We start from the raw sequence: 18466 nt of genomic DNA on the forward strand, positions 1-18466 counted from the left end.
GTGCTTTCCTTTATACATGATGAGCTACAATATCGTTACAATCAGTCAGCAAAGAAATCGACAGCCTTCTTCCTCCCCTTCCTCCCTCCACTTCCCCTAATCTTCCTATCCTTGTTATACCGTCCATCCCGATCTCCAAACTTCTTCCCACCACCAATAATCCTATCCTCACCGACATCCACAGCCCTGCCATCCTGCTCACCCACCCCAATCTCAATTGTGACCTTCTTCGGCGCCCTGATCCTACGGCCCTTGCGATCAAACTCCTCATTCGGCCGTCCCAAGCGCACAGATTTCGGGATCCGCGTCTTTGCGCCCAAAGCCCACAGATCGCCCCAGCGCGACTTCTTCGCGTCCCGGAAGGCTTGCTTGCTGAATGACCTAGGCACGGTCCAGCGCTCGAGTGTGCCGGCGGGCGTGCACACGTCCAGTATTATGTGGCCGCGGCGCTTGAGCGCGGGGAGGATGAGGCGCGGGAGTGCGAGGGGGTTGATTTGCTCGGGCGTGACGAGGTCGGGGTTCTCTGCGTCTGGAGCAGAGGAATCCCATTCGTGGCCTGCGAAGGCGGCGTCTGTCGACTCTACTCCTTGCTGCACGCCTTTGCCTACGAGATCGTGCTCGGGCAGCCGCTGGTCCCGTCCGCGCTGGACGGCGAGGTAGGAGAACTGCACGTCCTCGTGGTTCCTGTCTTTGGCGTTAAGGATGCGTTGTAGGTACGGCGGACGAATGTAGCGCTGTGTGAAGAAGCAGAAATCCTTTCTCCCTGGGCTCTTGCCGGGGGTCGAGTACATGGGGCACGCAGAGTGATTCGTGCAGGGCGCGATGATCATGCCCGTTTCTTTCTTCGTGAAGCGCGTCTCCTGCTCCGGCCGGGACACTTGCTCGTCCAGCGGTGTCTCGAGCGTGGTGCTGTGCGGCGAGGCAATGTGCCGCTCTAAAAGCATTTCTCGCGCCGCGGCGATTACTTCGAAACCTCGTGGCAGGCCCTTTTCGATCAAAATCAAGACACCGCCTTTGGGGTTCAGCAGCGACCAGTATTTGGAGACTTGGTCTTTGCGCAGGTATTCCTGCCTGAGGGGCCAGAGCGTGTGTGGGGCGATGATTATATCGTACACTTTGCGCGGCTGCGATGTGTTTGCATCGTCTGAGGGGGTGACGTGTTCGGGGAGGCGGGGAATGAAGGTTGTGTTTTCGAGGAGGCGGCTTGCGCGGTGGCGGAGGGTGTCGGAGCTGGTCAGGACGGTTGCTTTGCTTTTTGGTGCGGTCTCTTGGGAGGTTTCTGCTGGTTGTGCTTCTGATGAGGTTGGCGCTTGGGAGGTCGTTTCCTCAGGGGTTTCTTCAAGGTTTTCTTCATGGGTTTCTTGTTTGCTCTCCCATTCGGCTTTCAGGATCTCTTGCCAGGCGAGTATACCAACGCCGCCTGAGCCAGCGTCGAGGATTGTTCCACCCTTCTTGGCCAGCATGTGTTCCATCCACGGTGTGCCCAGACGGCGTCGCACCTCAACAAGAGCGCTCATGACGCTCGCATATGTTCCCGGCTGTACAGCAGCCATGTATGCGTCTGCCTCGATGTTGCCCATCTCTGCCTGCGAGGGGTCGAGTGTGATGGGCTTCTGCTCCTTGCCTAGCCTCGCAGGTGGCGTACTTGCGGAGTGTGGCAGCCCTCGTCCGCCGAAGATACGGTTCGCCGACTCGGTGAGGTGCTTGTGGTTTGCGCGTGTAAGGAGTTGTGCGGTTGGATCGACGAGAGTCTCCTTCGGGAGGAAGACGGTTGATGGCGAAGGCTTGAAGCGACCGGCAATGGTCAGGGGATGTGCGCGCATGAACGGCTCGTCCTCAACCTCGTCATCTTCCCACTCTTCAGCCTCTTCATGCTGGACCCGACTCTGCTCGTAGACGTTCTCGTGGAACGTTGCTGCCTTCTGCTCTCTGTATTCCTCCCACTCCTCGGACGTCATAGACTCTTCGTCCTCCTCCGCCAGATCGGCCTCCCCTTCTTCGTATAGATCGATCTCCTCGAGCTCGCCATCTTCGCCTCTCCGCAAGAGAACCGTTGAGCCGTCTGGTTGTTCCTCTGATATGATTTCCTCGGCTTGCTCCTCGGTCGCCAGCAGTTCCTCCGCCGTGTCCACGAAGATGGGCGGTCCGTAGAGTCTCTCGTACAGTGCGTACTCCTCCGCGCTCAAGTGATCCCGTGGCAAAGCATCGCGGAACTGCTGTCTCGCTTTCCGTACATTGACTTCGATGTTCAACTTGTGTACCGCCGGGTCGCCTGAAGGATCTTCCGGGCTTGTCACCTGATCGTGGGCTTGTTGTTGGCGCCGCAGAAGCGCTGTTGATAGCGATCGTTGCTGTGTGAAGGAGTTCGTTTGAGCCGGTCGCAGCGCAAGTGTCGACTGCGGTAATCGTGCATTACGCGCTCGTGTGATCGCGAGATTAAGGCGACATGATGCGCAAACAGAGTGTAAGCTTTTTGCCTTGAGCATGATTGCGCTGCTGAGGCTTGACAATGTACTGGACTTACTGCTATGCGGAAGAGAGAAAGTTCGCCGCATTCACTGTCAGGGTCCACGCTAGAGCGCGCGCTCAACCAATCATGAATGAGGCGTTGAAGAAAGAGCGGACGACTACGTGACGTCTCAGCCAACACATGCTCTCGTCGTTACCTGTGTTGTAATCTATTCGAACACTTCAGATGACAGTAATGTTCCTAGCTGAACCTCAAAGGGCCTCCCCTGCTTCTCTCCAAATAGCTTCATGCATTACCCGACATAAACCATAGCATGAGCGGATAAAGGTCATCACACGGTCCGCAACAAGATGAGCACGGGCGAGCAATTTGAAATGTCAGCTATCTGAGTCGTCAAGAGATCCTTACGCGCCAGCGATTGCACACCATTGCTGACTGCCGTTTGTCGGCATCGGTAGCTGCCATCCGGGATACGCAGAGCTCCACTCCGCCATCATCACCATTAAGTTTGAGCTGTACTACACACTACCTCCGTCACAACCACGACCAGGAGATCTTCTACCCAAGCCATAGCTTTGGGAAGTCATCTGACAAGAGCGTTGAGATACCCCGCCCAGTCCGACATTAGGTCTTACACACCGTCAGCATTCAAGTTGGCAAGTGGGGGATCAGTTCGACATCAGTTCGACATCAGTTCGACATCGTACCTTAGCGTTATCTCTGCCTAAGTTCCATTGCTTTACTACAGAAACCCAGACACTGTCGATATGGGCTCGACTGTAGAGAGTTTCGACTACACGTCGCTGAAAGAGCTATTGAAAGATACAAAGGCCGAGGTCTTGACTCCTGGCGATGGACAGGAGTACGAAGACATTATTCAGAGGTGGAGCGAGAGTTGTGTCAAAAGAGCTGTAAGTTCTGCCTTGAGCGTCGCTCCAAAATCATATAATTTGTTTGATAATGCATGTGATATACTGACATCCACCCAGTCTGCTGTTGTAGCAGTCAAATCCGCATCCGACGTCTCAGCAGCACTCGAACAAGTCCGCAAGCACAAACTTCCCTTCACCGTCCGAGGAGGCGGACACTCAACATCCGGCGCTGCCTCCATCGAAGATGGTCTCGTCATCGATCTCTCCAAAATGCGCGGTGTCACCGTCGACCCCGAAGCCCGCACCATCACCGCAGAAGGCGGCACCATCTGGGAAGACGTCGACGTCGCGGCTGCAAAACACGGTCTTGCAACCGTAGGCGGCACCGTGAACCACACCGGCGTCGGTGGCCTAACTCTTGGTGGCGGCTACGGCTACCTGACTGGGCAGTACGGCTTGACCATCGACAACCTGCTCTCTGTCGAAGTTGTTCTGGCCTCAGGCACAGTCGTCACAGCCTCGAAAACCACCAACGCAGACCTGTTCTGGGCGATCCGCGGCGCGGGCCAAAACTTCGGTGTAGTCACAAAGTTCACTTTCCAGGGCTACGAGCAATCGAATCCCGTCTTTTCAGGCCCACTTGTCTTCCCGCCAACAGCGCTCCCCCAGATTGTACAGTTTATGAACAAGTTCCACGAGACAAACGATGGACGGCAAACACTTGTCGTCGCCTTCTCCTCCCCACCACCGCAAAATGCCCCAGTCATCCTGACGCAACTCTTCCACAACGGCACCGAAGAAGAAGGCCGCGCCATATTCGGCGACCTCTTCGCGCTCGCGCCCCTCGCAGACATGAGCGGCACGGTGCCCTACCAGGTCGTGAACAGCCTTTTGAACGCCTCCGCGGGCTCCGACGGGCGCAAGTTGTTCGGCGGCGGCGCATTCAAACTGCCCCTCGATCCAAGCTTCGTGGAGGGCGTGTATCGCGAGTTCCAGACGTTTGTGGAGAGCAAGGAGAACTTTGCGGTTGCGCAGAGTATGATGCTGTGGGAGGTTGTGCCGTATAAGAAGGTTATGGAGGTGAGGAACGAGGAAACCAGTTTTGCGAATAGGGGAGACTATTATAATGTTGCGACGATGTTTAAGTGGTACGTATTCACCCTGTCTTTCGGAGGTGGAGTACCGAGCTGATGAGTGTTGATAGGTTCGATCCCGCTCTCGATACCGAGATGCGCACATTCTCGCGCTCGCTGCTGAAGAAGGCCTCTGAGACTGCTGCGAACAGGTCGAAGGACGGAGGAGTGGGCCAGTATGGCAACTATGCCAGCGAGGAAGTTGCGGCGAACGATATCTTTGGCGAGAATGTGAGGCGTTTGGAGGATCTGAAGCAGAAGTATGATCCAGACAACTTGTTCAGTCATGGAACGAAGCTCACGCCGCGACCACTGGTCGTGGTGAACTGAGACTAGAAGTGTTAGCTGGGGCTAGAGCTAAATAGTGATTGCAAGCAGGAATGAAGCAGTGTTTGCGATCTCGTGAATGCGCGTAGCGTCAAGCTTCATATTTTTGGCTCCGGATTGATTTGCTGTCGCCGTGCCTTTCTTGTGCATTCATTTTGTCTTTTCCCTATGCCTCTGATATCTCCAACCTGGTTTACGCAGGGCATCTTGTTGGTTTCCAGCAGCATCCATCTCATGTACAATCAGCTTGTCTTGCTCACCGGTCGTAGACCGAGCAAGCTTCTTTATCTTCTTTGTTCCTTGCTGCCTATAGATAGGCAGCTTTCTGCTCGCAGATAGAATCATCAATTCATCTCATCTTCTTCTGCATAGTGCTGGTTTAACACATCTCAGCTCATTGCCCAATCCAGGTGTCGCTCTTCCTACACGCTCGCACCTCAACCCCATCAAATTTCCGTCAAACATCCTTCATCAACTCCTCCAACTCCTCATCCTCATCCCACCCCCCACCTCCCCTGCGGTTAACCACAATCTTACTCTCCTCCTTCTCACTCTGCTCCGCGACCGCACCGAGGATATCCTTCAACTGATCTTCACTGACTTTCTGTCGTATCTGGCCGGTCCTAGCAAGCATAATGAGCCGGTTCTCGATGTCTGTGGCGCGCGACTCTTTGACGAGGCGGATCCGCCCCAGGCGGTCGGCGGCGTCGGGAGTTAGGATTTGGGAGAGGATGTGGGCGCGTTGGTCCGCTGGGTGGCGTGGTTAGTTTTGAGTTTGCGTAAATGTAGAGGTAGGAACGTACACTCTTGCTGTCTGTGGACTCGTTAGCTGCCTTCAACGCATGGAAGTCTTGGGTTGCTACCTCCGCTGGTCCTGCTCTGAGCCGTCGCCGCCAGGACTGCCCCGCCCTCCGCCGCCTTGCTGCTGCAGCTGTTGCAGGCGCGCTTGCCTGATTTGTTCGAGGTCAGCGTCGGACATGCTGGGTGTTTGTTGTGGGTGATTGGGTTGCTGTGGAAAAGTATGGGATGACGGCGCGGGGAAGTTCGAGGCTCGGGGGTCCGAGATGGTGGGGCAAGGCTTCGATTGCACTGTCATGTACAATCGCCCATGGAAAGTGCTACTACTTCTTTTGTTTCGAATACTTGAGAACATACGCATACTGAGTATGTTGATCTCTGGAAGCTGGGATTCCACGATGTTGGGGTCGCATCACATTTAGCTACAATGGCCCAAGGACTGATTTGCTTCCAGCCCAAACTGCTAGAAGCATGCATTGTCTATACTAAGGATACTAACAAACGTGAGTTGGGACAATATAGTCTCTCTCTCTCTCGCACTCGGCAAAACTATCCTCGATCATCGGGTCGCGGTTCGACATTTGACTGGAATCGAGTCAGCACTTGCACTTCTCGAAAGCACATCTCCACACTTGCCTGATTCCCGTTGTAGAACTGCTGGCTCCGCGGTTCCCTCGCTCTTTGATCGGCAAGTGTCCTTACCCTGATACCTCCCTGCTCCTCCCTCTCGGACCGCGAATTCTCAGACCGCTCACCACTACCACCGCCGCCGCCCACAGCCTGCCCCTCGTTCGGTTGAGGCGCGGCAGCACCAGTCCCAAGGAAAGACCCTAGGAGACCTCCAGCGTATCCAACAGTCGACGACAGCAGACCAAACGCGCTACCAACAATTCCTGTTGTTGTTCCCGCGAGGAGATTGGTCCCGCTCCCTGAGTATGCATCTGTGTAGCCCTTGACAGGTACAAGGACCAGAGTCGCACTGGGTGCTAGGTCGATGTCGCCAAGTGTTTGGTTCTCATCGCCGGCTGAGAGCTCGCGACTTGGCTGGGGCGCAAGTATGTGTCTGAAGAAGTATGGAGGGAGTGCGCGATTCTGGACATTCGGGTCGTCTGAGTCGAGCCTCGCAAACTCCTCATCTATCCATGTGCGCACTTCCTTCTCAAGTGTTGCTGTTCGCGGAAATGTGGAGCGAATAGTGCGACCATCAAAGAGGCGCACATTGAGATTTACGTTCTGTGCTTGCGATCCTCTTGTCGAGGTTGTTGTTCGAGACTGGGTTTGTGCCTGGCTACTCGCGGTTCGTTCTTGTTCGCGTTCGGCTTTCCGTGCTTCTGCTTGTGCCCTGCGCTCAGCTTTGTCCTGCTCTATACGTGCTTTGATACGTGCTAGCTCCTGTGCATCTTCCCGTTTCTTCTTCTGTAGTGCAGCACGCGCAGCTTGTTGCGCGGAATTCGTGGTAGTGGACGACGCTGCGAGGCCGGCTTGTGGAGTGGCCTCAGCACGTTGCTTGCCTTTGGCGTTAGACGTTGTGGAGGGAGTCGCTGGGGTGGGCGCGAGTGCAGGTGGCGGTGCTCGCGCTGGCGCTGGCGATGATACAGGTCTTGTCGGGGGTATTGCGGTCGTGGTGGGTTCCTCGTCTCCATACAGATCATCCTCTGCTTGTGCCGTGCTTGCCTGCGCCGGGGCTGAACCAGGGATAGCTGCTGCGCCCAGAACCTTCCGTACAGAGTTCACGAACTCGTCTTGGCCAACCTCGCTCCCAAGCTGCAAGCGTAGCTTTCCATTGTGTATGACGACCAAAGTAGGCGCGCTCTCGATCTTGCAGAATGCGGCGAGGAATCCAGCTTCGGTAGATCCGTGCTCTAGGCGTAAAAGTATAGCTTTCTGTTCGAGGAGACTCGATATCTGTGGTGGTTAGGTATGTGATAGCGTGGGCGGATACTCTTGCATGTGCAACTGAGGTCTAGGAAGCATACCCAACCGCTCTTCAACCACTCATCTTCCCATCGCTTGCTCGTTGCGCTATCATCTAAGCCACAGATTAGTGCCAATCTAAACTGAGGCAGCCGCACATGTACCTCGCACAAAGCATGCTACAAGCTTCTGCTGCTGGATAGCTTGGCCAATGCCGCTCTGCAAAGTGCCTTCATAGAACATGGTCGCGCGTATCGTGGAGGTTGTCGGCACGTTGCGGGGAGATAGGCGGCGTTTGGGGCGGTTTCCGCCAGGGTCCACTTCACTAGCTCCCGCGGGGGTTCTAGCGACTTGTGATGATCAATGGTAGACGGGTGCTGGTCCCTGGACTTGCTCGAAGTATTAAGGACTAGATCAGAACGGCACCGAATGGTGGACGATGCCTCAGAACATGACTTCTAGTCCTAAACTAGCAATCCGGAGGGAAGGAGCAAACGATTACGTGTCTGGCAAACACCAGAGTGCTCCATAGATAAAAAGGATTATTGGCTTCAAGAATGGCTCTTTCATGCTAATGGTCATTTCACCTTTTCCGATACCCACGTCTAGAATACTCATGCTACGCTGCCGACTACCAGCGCCGCAACACCCTCCTCTTCGCTCCTGACATCAATCTTCATTGTGACACCTGTTCTCGCGCTGAATGCCATCCTAATCATAGCGGCAACCTTGCCACCAGTTATTGTCTTTCCGTAAAGCTTGAGGGTATGTGTGGTGTTTGAAAGCGCAACGTCTGTGCCCTCAAGTGGTTGCAAGCTCAGCGTCTTTGTGAGCTGTTCTGTTGCATCTGGATGGCTGTCAGCACCAATGTTCCGGTCAATAAGTACCAGGAGTGACTTACCTGATATGCTCTTCATCTCGCTCAACTGCAATGTTTCTGTTGCAGAGTCACCGTTGGCCTGATCCCACACGTTGTCGAAGCTGCCAGCGTACGCTGGAACAACGTAGTCAGCACCGTTGAGATCCAAGTCCTCAACCTGGTACTCGTCAGGATACCCGTCGCCCTCCTCGGGCTCGTTCGTGCTTGGGTCGATCTCCTTGCTTGTGAACTTGAGCACGTTGGTGAAGGTGGTGGCAATAAATTGTGATTCGGTCTCGAGGCGCTTGAAAGAAACGTAGACAGTGCCGGGCTCGTTTGTGGCGAGTTTCGGCGCCGGGATGATGAACTCCTCCTCTAATTGAACATCGCCATCGTCCTCTGGCGCGACCACCATCTCGACATCGAGGAGGACTGTGTCGGGGAGGGTGTTCTTGATGTCGTACTGAAGAACCACATGGTCCTTGAAGACGTGCTTGATAGCGGTAACAACGTACTCGGTCTCTGTCTCGGTGAGCTCAATGACCTCGCTCGACTTGAGTACACCACCATGCGCCGCAAGCTCGGGAATCTTCTGCAGCTCTTCTTGGTACTTTTGAGCATTGTTTGCGGCGGATGCAGCTGCCGAGGCGCCAGCCTTTGATGGAGCCTTCGCAGCACTGGGGGCCTTGATGGTTGGTGTAGCACCTTCAGTCTTCTTGGAGAGATCCGCAGCATCTGCTTGTTCGCGCGAGACGGTGGGGATCTTTGTGATGTCGAAGGCAGTCTCGAAAGTGTCGCGAGAGTCAGAGCTGACGTACATCGCAAGCTGGTGCTCAAGAACGGGCAGGGAGAACATGGAATCGTTGCGAATGAAGCTGACAGCCAAGTCGTCATCCTGGTCCATCAATCGAAGGTTCAACGCAGCACGATCACGGACCTCGTCGTCGACATCGTCGAGACAGCGGGTGAGAAGGACGTGCACCGATTTCTTGATCTCAGGGTCCTTCTGGCCGACACCAAACTTAGCCAGCGCGGAGGTGGCAGCAGCTCGGACGATGGCGTTTTCCAGGACCACACGGTTGTAGATGTATCGAATGTACTTGGTGGGGTGGGGCGTCGAAGGACCTTCGCGACCAAGCACGAACAAGATACGGACAGCAAGCTTGGTGAACTCGCAATCTTCAATGAACTCGCAGAGGGTCGCAAGAGCATCCTCCTTGGCTTCAGGCACGAAGCGAATGAGGTCCATGATGGCTTCGACAACGGATCGCTTAAAATCGTAGCCTCCCTCGTCGCGCAGGATGCCGCTGAGGAAAGCCAGGAAGCCGGACTGCTTAGCCTTGAACTTGAGGGCCAGCGTGCGTACAGCCTCCACGATGGTAACCTTGAACTCGTCTGTAATCTCAGCCATGAAGCCGGTGATCTGCTTCATGAGCCTATCCACCGACGACTCGTTACCCGTCTTGAGCAGTGTAGTGATGGCGAATGTAGCGATGCTACGGTTGGAGTTGGTGATGAGCGACTCGATATCCTGGTTGCATGTGCGAACAGCGTCAGGCTTGAACGAAGCCATCTGCGACAGTATCCTGAGCGCAGCGAACTTTGTGACAGCGCGAGGCGATGTGAGGAACAACTGAAGGACGTGGACGGCCTGAACGAGCTCGGCATCGGTAACGTCGCGCATGTCGGCGATGGCCTTTGCAGCCTCGAAATTGACCATCTCGGACTTGTGGCGCAGCCAGCCGTCGAGGAGTTGCATCATGGGCTATGAGCACAGTCAGTATCTTGTAGATCACAATAGAGTAACGGCGTACCTTTCGCAGGTTGGGGTCCTCCTCAGCCAACTTAGCAGCCAACCTGACGAGCAGAACTGTCGCAGCCGGGCTCTTGACCACACCAGCAGCTGAGTACTGCTGCACCATCTTGACCAAGCTCATTCGGTCGCCAGAGCGCATCTGGTACAACAGACCAATGGCGTGGTACTGTGTCATGTAGTTTGTGCTGGCCTGCAGAGCGGTCTGAGAGCTGCCGCCGAATCCACCAAAGAATCCACCAGACTTGGCTCCAGAAGCGGCCTCAGCGGCCTCAGACTGCCATCTGCGAACAACGTCCTTTGCGACTGGGAGGAGGTGGTACGAGGAAACGAGCGCGGCAGAGGCTACGGAGGGGTTCTTGTCGACAATGCACGTCTTGACGAGACGCTCGATCGCTTGCACGGTGGAGGCATCGATGACACGGCATAGAGCACGGATAGCGTTGGCGCGGTAGACGACATCGCTGCCCACAGAGGTGTCCTTCATGATGGAAGATGTGACCATGATAACATCGTCGGCGGAGCCAGCGAGCTCCTTGATGACCAGGTAGACCATCTGACGGAGAGATGCATCCTTGTTCTGGAACAGCTTCGAGATACCGAAGAAGAGTGTTGTAGCTTCCTGGCGTCCCCAGCTCTCGCCCGTGAACAGGAGCAGTGCAAGCTTGGTGAGGATCACTCTGCACTTTCTTGGTGATATGGGGCTCTGGTTGAAGACGCGGGCATCCTGGAACACGGTGGTCTTGTCGATCTGGGCGACGCCGCCAACATCCTCCTGCTTCTTGTCCATGTTGTGGCTCGAGGTGCAGCTCTCACTGCGAGCTCTCCCTTAGTTCGAATAAAGTGTCCCGCTCTTGCTCCACTAAACGTGGCCTCTGCCTGTCGATGCGATGGTGGTTACCAGACCTGGCGCTGCAATTGGTCGTGAACGATTGGAGGGTCGGAGAGGGATGCGCCAGCGGGGACTCGAGATTACGTGGTGTTGTGAATTGGTGTACGTTGAAGTTGCGACCTCAACCGGCGCCGGCGTGCACTGCAGGGGTGCGGTGGGCTGCTGCGTGTTTGGCTTGTTTGACGGGCTCTAGCGTGCTTGGAGTTATGCGGCGGGCTCTGCGGCCAGAAACGGGAAAAGAAGGCGCAATCTTGAGGAGCATTGCTAAGACTCAACCTCAACGGTTCCCTCCTCTCCTTCCGTCCTTTATACTTCACATTCGCAATGGCTGCCTCGATACCCCGCTCACGATGCCTCTTCGCTGTGTCTGCACGACGGGCTATCCCTCCATCTCGAACAGCATCGCAATGCGCTCGAACTTTTGCCACAACCTCAGATAACCCCCCAGCAGCACCAACAGCCTCAAAGCCAAAGAGAGCGAGGACAGCGTTCAGCGATACCCTCAATTCCGGTCCGTCTTTTGGCGATTTCGTCAACCCTAATGCGCCACTGTCACCCGCCGAAGCCTACGAGATCAAGACTGCTACAGTTGGCCCAGAAGGCCGCAAGAAGACCATCACTCGACTGCCCGAGTGGCTCAAAACACCCATTCCTGTAAACCAGAACTACAAGAAGATCAAGAAGGATCTTCGGGGTCTGAACCTCCACACCGTCTGCGAGGAAGCGAAATGTCCCAACATTTCAGATTGCTGGGGAGGAAGCAACAAGAGTGCAGCGACGGCGACCATTATGCTCATGGGTGATACATGCACACGTGGTTGTCGTTTCTGCTCGGTCAAGACGGCAAAAGCGCCTCCGCCACTCGACCCTCACGAACCCGAGAACACAGCTGAAGCGCTACGAAGATGGGGTCTGGGTTACGTTGTCTTGACATCTGTAGATCGTGACGATCTTGCAGATGGAGGAGCACGACACTTTGCCGAGACCATCATGAAGATCAAGCAGAAGGCACCAACAATGCTCGTCGAGGCACTGACGGGAGACTACGCTGGAGACATGGAGATGGTCAAGAAGGTGGCTCTGAGCGGTCTTGACGTCTACGCACACAATGTTGAGACTACAGAGGCTCTTACACCGTTTGTTCGCGACAGGAGAGCCAAGTTCAGGCAGTCACTGGAGGTTTTGCGCACTGCAAAGGAGGCACAACCAGAGCTCATCACCAAGACTAGTATCATGTTGGGCTTGGGAGAGACTGAAGAGGATCTCTGGGATGCACTGAGAGGTATGACTTGACTCGAGATTCCCTCTTGACATTTGCTAACCTTTCTCAGAACTCCGCAAGAACAACGTTGACGTTGTAACTTTCGGCCAATACATGCGACCAACGAAGCGCCATATGGCGGTTCACGAATACGTCACCCCCGACAAGTTTGAACTGTGGCGCCAACGAGCTCTTGACATGGGCTTCTTGTACTGCGCATCCGGCCCGCTTGTGCGATCCAGCTACAAAGCAGGAGAAGCCTTCATCGAGAATGTGCTGAAGAAGAGGAGGCTAGGAGGCGCTGGCAACAGTGGGATTGCTGAAGCACAGGCGACGGAGAGCAAGACTCTTTAGAGAGAAAGGAGCGGTATGTGTGAGCGACCTGTATTATATTCTGCGAGCTTAAGCGCACTCAACGAGCTATAGCTCCGTGCACTTCAACGTGTGCGTAATGGAACTGGACTACTATCCTATCATAGTCTCGACGCCTCAAAATTCTGAAGTCTTTTTGATAAGAGGTATCATCCATGCTAATAATAGGGAGGTTCTGGGAAAAAGCGATTGCAATGACGAAAGGAAGGGTCCACGAACGCACTGGCCAGCTTTCTTGCACAACTCACCTTCGAGTCTCGTCCAGATTGCTCACTCTCATTCCCCACAACTAGTATCACCCATCACCTCCACTTTCCAGGTGGCATCGATGCACCTTACCAGCACGAGGACTACTGTCCTGTGGTGAAGTCCTGGATTGGCCGATACCAGAGCAGGTCCTACGACAAACCTGAAGACACAAGACCCTGGAGACGTTCGAGTTACTCACCTGGGTATCGCATTGCTCAAACCGCGTTCACGCTCCCCGCAGTTTGTACCCACCCACATCGGTCTTCGAGCGCTATGGAGCCCGGCATGCAGCTCAAGCGTTCCACAACGGAGTACATCTCATTTGCTTCTGTCAACCTCATCCAAGAACGGGGAACGCCCCACTCGTAGTGCACGGCTATCTACATTCCTTTCCTCTATCATACCCCCAACATCTTGCTTCTATCCCGTCGTGGTGTATCGGCACAGTCCTTCACTGGCAAACGTTCCCTCACCTATGGACAAATTCTACCTCTATGGCTTCCGAACCGATTGGATGCTGCTCCCAAGGTACATCGCAGACGGAAATTTTCAAGTCTTGAGTTCTACACGTGTGCCCAAACACAAGCATGTTTCACGGGCCAGCAGACGAAGAGATGGGGTATATGAGATCGTAAAGCATGGCCAACGTCCTGTGTATGATGCGTCTCCAATGACATCGTCATATGTCCAGTTCGAAGCAGCATCGAGGCTGTCAGAGCTGCTGGGCAACGCTGATGCATAGTATTCGGCCATCCCTCTACGAGCATCCGCTGGCGACCGTATCTGATATGGTAAACCCCACGGAGTTTTCGCAGTCTATCGGCTCGTATGAGAGTTCTCGCGGCTTGGAGTTACACCCACTATATCTACAGTGATACTCACCATTGTACTGCCCTTCCATCGAGGAACCTTCTTCCGTGGTGATACTTCAAGGCGTCCAGGGTAGCAGTACACTACACACTGGCTCCATCAACCTGGTACGATTCGAACGTACCGCTACAAGCATCGCCTTTCAAGTCTATCACATTCAGACAACTCCTTCAGACAATGTTCAACTCCGTGAACCTAGCTGCAGCTTCAGCGCAAATGATGTATGGTTGCAAAGCAAGTATATCAAGAGTATGCGATCGAAGACACTGAGGTCTAGTCTGTTAAAACGTTTTGGATCTGTTATACTTTGCCTACGTTCTACAGGTTCGCTTCCCAGGCGAGATACCTCTGTCTTCCGCTCGGATTGCACCCGTCTATGCCCATGCGATCCGAGCACCGTCAATGTTCAGTTGCAACAACACAAGAGCTTCTATGTCTCGTTGTGCTCGAAGATGGCGAAGTGCGTTATATATGAACGGTTCTGTGCAGTAGAAGGAACTGAGTCCGCCATTTTGTGGACTCCTTCAATTTCGTCAAAACCAGTTAAAGCTACCGTCAACTGCTCTATTACTTTTTCTTCTTCGAGTCACGTACCTCTATCTTCACGTCTCATATCATTCGTTCTCTAGTTCATGTCAATCCTGAGATACTCGGTTGTGAAGACTTCTTTCTTGCAGAACTCCTGAGCACCAATTACTACGACTTTGAAGCGCTCTAGATCATCGGCTTCGAAAAGCAGAGTCTAATTCGCCACCTCCCTTCCCAATACTGCTACTTCATCGAAGGCTCGCGTTCCTGCGGCTCTAGCGGCGCCACGTGGCACGGTCCAGGTGCACAGCCACTGCGTAACCTGTTTGAAGATGCATGTCTTCACCACCCTGCTTTCTTTCATGACCTTATCTCAAGCAATTGCAATACCTCGGCCAAAAGATATCAACAAAATGTCGACAGCTTCTGGATACAAGAATGTTGCGTATTTTGTCAATTGGGTATGTTGATTCACTAAAGACCTCCAACGTCATACTAAGCTGAATCTATACAGGGTATCTATGGACGCAACTACCATCCTCAGGATTTACCAGCTGATGTGTTAACTCACATACTCTACGCTTTCGCCAACGTCCACCCAGACTCTGGCGAAGTCTATTTGACAGACACATGGTCAGATACAGACAAGCACTACGAGCACGACTCATGGAACGATGTCGGCACCAACGTCTACGGCTGTGCGAAACAGCTCTTCCTACAGAAGAAGAGGCATCGCCAAATGAAAGTGCTTCTCTCGATAGGAGGATGGACATACTCATCCAACTTCGCCCAACCTGCGTCAACACCCCAAGGGCGAGCAAGATTCGCCAATAGCGCAGTGGACATCATGATGAATCTCGGCTTCGACGGTACTTCATCCTCCTCTACAAACATATTTCGAATCCACACTCACACAACACAGGCATCGACATAGACTGGGAATACCCCCAAAACTCCACTCAAGCAAACGACATGGTCCTCCTGCTCGCTGAGACCCGCAAAGCGCTCGACGCCTACGCTACCGAGCACACTCCCGGCGTTCATTACCTACTAACCGTCGCCTCGCCCGCCGGCCCGGAGAACTACAACCGCCTCTGCCTCGCCAAGATGGACGCGTACCTCGACTTCTGGAACCTGATGGCGTATGATTACGCCGGAAGCTGGGATTCGACCGCCGGGCACCAGGCGAACTGGAATCCGGGTCCGCGGAACTCGACATGCACGCCGTTTAGCACTGCTCATGCGTTGCGCGATTATATCGCTGCGGGCGTGCCTGCGGATAAGATTGTCGTGGGTATGCCGCTGTACGGACGTAGTTTTGCGAACACGGCGGGGCCAGGGACAAGTTATCAGGGGGCAGGACAGGGCACGTGGGAGGCGGGTGTATATGATTATAAAGCGCTTCCTGCTGGGGGGGCGAGTGTGCAGAATGATCTGAATGTCGGGGCGAGTTGGAGTTATGATGAGGGGAGTAGGCTGATGGTGAGCTATGATACGCCAGAGATGGTGGAAATGAAGGCCAATTTGATCAAGGAGATGGGACTTGGCGGGGCGATGTATTGGGAGAGTAGTGGGGATCGGAAGGGGGAGGGAAGTCTGATTTCCACAGTGAGTGAGTCAGTGCTTTGATTCCGAATTGTGGCTGACAGGTTGTAGTTTGTGAAAAGCATTGGCGGTATCGGTGCGCTTGATCAGAGTCCCAATATTGTGGACTATCCGGCCAGCAAGTACGATAACTTGCGCGCTGGATTCCCGAACGAATGATTGCATGGGAATTCTGGCCAGAACGGCAGTATGCTCGATATGGTGGCATTTCAGGCATTGGCTATGAACACAACGGTTTCGATATTGCACATATTGGCGCTAGAGTAACAGTTTTATAATATTGTGTCAGTTTAATCGATACCATACAATACATTTCAAGTTGATACTCTGTGGCGCTTCTCACCACCTGTGGTTTCAGATCAGATCAATGATCACGCCGGAACTCTGAGCCTCATCAACCTTTATGACTCCTTGATCCTTATGAGGGTAGGTGTCTGCACTGATCATACGTTGTAAAACCATATTCACCTCTGCCCTCTCGAGCTCTTGAAGCTGCAGACGGTGGCGCCAACAAGCCAATAACTCTGCGACTACTGCCCGAAAACTCACAATGTCTTCATGTTCCCGAGCGACTCGAGCGCGATGCAGAAAGCATTGGCGACGGTGTCGGATAACATGTGGCATGATCTTGGCAAGTTTGTTGTGGAGTGTCTTGAACTCGACGAAGAGAATTGTCATGGGTGACCTGGGAAGGATGTTCGAGGGTTCCTCCATGGCGAGGCAGCGTTCCCAATCTACAGCGAGCGAGTCAAACTCCGGCATGCCTGGACCGAGTACTGTTAGCGGTTCTGGCAGGGGTGGCGTGACGCTACGGTTGTTGACATCGTTCCACGCCCGATGGCGCTGCCCGTACTGTTCAAACAAGCCGTCGCCATGGCATACGCCTGCAAAACGAGGCTTTCGAACACATCGCAGCCGTTCAAACGGGCCTACGAGGAGCTTAGTGCTGGATAATATGTACTCGGGGTCCCAGTCAGACTTGTTGAGCCTGAGGCGCACTTGTAGAGTATCAAGTCGGTGGGCCTTGGCCAGTACCCCATACACGATTACTACGACAAAATCTGAGAGACGTTAATCAACATCTCGTGTTATTTTCTCTTGGCCCTGTGATACTTACCGCGGACGTCGTAAAGTTCCACTTCTTCATCCCACCCGCTCATCCGGTGGTCCCCAGGGGCGACATACCCCTTTTCGATCGCAATGTTGACACTGTAGTTCCTGACTAAGGACCAGGCGAAGTTTTGTATGAAACGATCATTTGTTTGTTGAGTGTCATACTGATAGCTAGAGCCATCTGGTGCCCTAGGACCGAGTATTCGGCGGCCACCTAAACCGTACTCAGTCAGAATATGCGCTATATGAAGAGATGGGTATAAGCCACTTACAAAGCATCACGCCGTTCCTACTCACATCTATGCTAAATGTTGCTTTGGCATAGAACACGTCTTTCACTTCCTCATAAACTTCGCGGTTGAAGCCAAGGTAAAGAGATAGTAGCGGCGTTGGAAATATTGTGCACAGCGAACTACCCGGCGTGCCAGTGCTGGGGTAACCATTGCATTTAGTGGATCGATAGACGGTCCATGAGTCGATCGTGCGAGTAGGCATCAAGTACTTGAAGATCTCCTGGCGCAACTCGGTAGGTAGTTTCAAGAAGTAGCATGGTGCATCGTGATCAACATCCCTGCAATGAGTGGCACAGAAGAGCTGGGGGTGTGGGGGGGTCCAGCTGAAATGCTTGCCGCATGTTTCCCCGTAAACGTCTTTGGCCTGGCACCAACCAAGACGAGTCCTGTGTTCATCAACGCCCGGATCTGAATACGTTATGTTCTCGAGGTTGCATCTTCTGAGCTGAGCAGGCGGGGTGCAGTTCATGGTGTTGTACGAGAAGTGTAGGCGTGATCGATCAAGCTACTAAAGGAGTCCGTCAAGGTTGCAAAGAAGGTCCAGTAGGGAACGCGGGCGAAATGATACTGCGTAAAAGGAGTATGAATAGGAAGGCGAACTGCGGAGGATATGTTCGTTGGCGACAGCCTAAGAGGAGGCCGCTTGTTCATTATTGCATCCGAGATGCAATACTTAGATCAATCCAGAAATATGCACAATGTGTGCATGCAGAGTGACTGTCGGTGATAGAATAAGAAAGAGGTTGCACAAGAGGGTCCAGGCCAACGAGGTCCAGCTCTTCGCGTAGTTGCGTTACACAACTGCTGAATCGATGGTACAGCTCGACGACGCCAGCAAGGCTCGATTGGGTATGTTGCACAGATTGTCTCTTTAGACTGCGCAAAATGCAATGTGTTTCGCTAGAGCCTCGCACTCATTTGATCGGATTACTGCGCATCCTAAACTTTTCGAGGTCGTCTGACCATCGGTTTAATGCTGGCTTGACTGCTTTGACACTGTTTGGTTGGTAGTATTATGTTGAGAGAAAGCGCGATTGTTCGTGCGACGGATCAGCAGTTCTCGCTCCATGCGCTGTCTGTTGATTGAGGTCGATCGT

The 18466-nt window shown here is 53.7% G+C and overlaps 8 protein-coding genes across 8 annotated transcripts; 3 read left to right on the forward strand and 5 right to left on the reverse strand.

Moving 5' to 3' along the window:
• Positions 1–41: 41 nt before the first annotated feature.
• BU25DRAFT_449693 (uncharacterized protein) lies at positions 42–2487 on the reverse strand (the record flags this gene model as incomplete). Its single annotated transcript, XM_033709655.1, has 1 exon — positions 42–2487. A coding segment is annotated over one exon (2446 nt), but the record flags the coding sequence as incomplete, so codon positions are not given.
• A 750-nt stretch (positions 2488–3237) lies between these two features.
• On the forward strand, positions 3238–4805 carry BU25DRAFT_459943 (FAD-binding domain-containing protein; the record flags this gene model as incomplete). Its single annotated transcript, XM_033710315.1, has 3 exons — positions 3238–3381; positions 3460–4490; positions 4547–4805. The coding sequence occupies 3 exons, from the start codon at positions 3238–3240 to the stop codon at positions 4803–4805; spliced, it is 1434 nt and encodes a 477-aa protein (XP_033560183.1).
• A 353-nt stretch (positions 4806–5158) lies between these two features.
• BU25DRAFT_412235 (DNA-binding TFAR19-related protein) lies at positions 5159–5799 on the reverse strand. Its single transcript, XM_033706747.1, has 2 exons — positions 5703–5799; positions 5159–5552 (listed from the first exon to the last, which is right to left on the reverse strand). Exons 1-2 carry the CDS (start codon positions 5779–5781, stop codon positions 5260–5262), a joined length of 372 nt encoding a protein of 123 aa, XP_033560184.1. The 5' UTR covers positions 5782–5799; the 3' UTR covers positions 5159–5259.
• Positions 5800–6040: 241 nt separating this feature from the next.
• BU25DRAFT_441103 (uncharacterized protein) lies at positions 6041–7776 on the reverse strand. The gene is made up of 4 exons (XM_033709214.1): positions 7679–7776; positions 7577–7629; positions 6237–7505; positions 6041–6185 (listed from the first exon to the last, which is right to left on the reverse strand). Exons 1-4 carry the CDS (start codon positions 7755–7757, stop codon positions 6150–6152), a joined length of 1437 nt encoding a protein of 478 aa, XP_033560185.1. The 5' UTR covers positions 7758–7776; the 3' UTR covers positions 6041–6149.
• Positions 7777–8053: 277 nt separating this feature from the next.
• Positions 8054–11214, reverse strand: BU25DRAFT_371236 (Coatomer, gamma subunit). Its single transcript, XM_033703978.1, has 3 exons — positions 10188–11214; positions 8416–10138; positions 8054–8361 (listed from the first exon to the last, which is right to left on the reverse strand). The coding sequence occupies exons 1-3, from the start codon at positions 10974–10976 to the stop codon at positions 8129–8131; spliced, it is 2745 nt and encodes a 914-aa protein (XP_033560186.1). The 5' UTR covers positions 10977–11214; the 3' UTR covers positions 8054–8128.
• A 188-nt stretch (positions 11215–11402) lies between these two features.
• Positions 11403–12693, forward strand: BU25DRAFT_459947 (Lipoic acid synthetase-like protein; the record flags this gene model as incomplete). The annotated part of the gene is made up of 2 exons (XM_033710316.1): positions 11403–12360; positions 12410–12693. The coding sequence occupies 2 exons, from the start codon at positions 11403–11405 to the stop codon at positions 12691–12693; spliced, it is 1242 nt and encodes a 413-aa protein (XP_033560187.1).
• Positions 12694–14771: 2078 nt separating this feature from the next.
• Positions 14772–16122, forward strand: BU25DRAFT_422952 (glycoside hydrolase family 18 protein; the record flags this gene model as incomplete). The annotated part of the gene is made up of 4 exons (XM_033708181.1): positions 14772–14819; positions 14873–15227; positions 15281–15966; positions 16015–16122. 4 exons carry the CDS (start codon positions 14772–14774, stop codon positions 16120–16122), a joined length of 1197 nt encoding a protein of 398 aa, XP_033560188.1.
• Positions 16123–16317: 195 nt separating this feature from the next.
• Positions 16318–17838, reverse strand: BU25DRAFT_459949 (uncharacterized protein; the record flags this gene model as incomplete). The annotated part of the gene is made up of 3 exons (XM_033710317.1): positions 16318–17024; positions 17081–17290; positions 17349–17838. 3 exons carry the CDS (start codon positions 17836–17838, stop codon positions 16318–16320), a joined length of 1407 nt encoding a protein of 468 aa, XP_033560189.1.
• Between the last annotated feature and the right edge of the window lie 628 nt (positions 17839–18466).

This window comes from Macroventuria anomochaeta (genome assembly GCF_010093625.1).
Source record: "Macroventuria anomochaeta strain CBS 525.71 unplaced genomic scaffold BU25scaffold_23, whole genome shotgun sequence".
Taxonomy (NCBI): Eukaryota; Fungi; Ascomycota; class Dothideomycetes; order Pleosporales; family Didymellaceae; genus Macroventuria; species Macroventuria anomochaeta.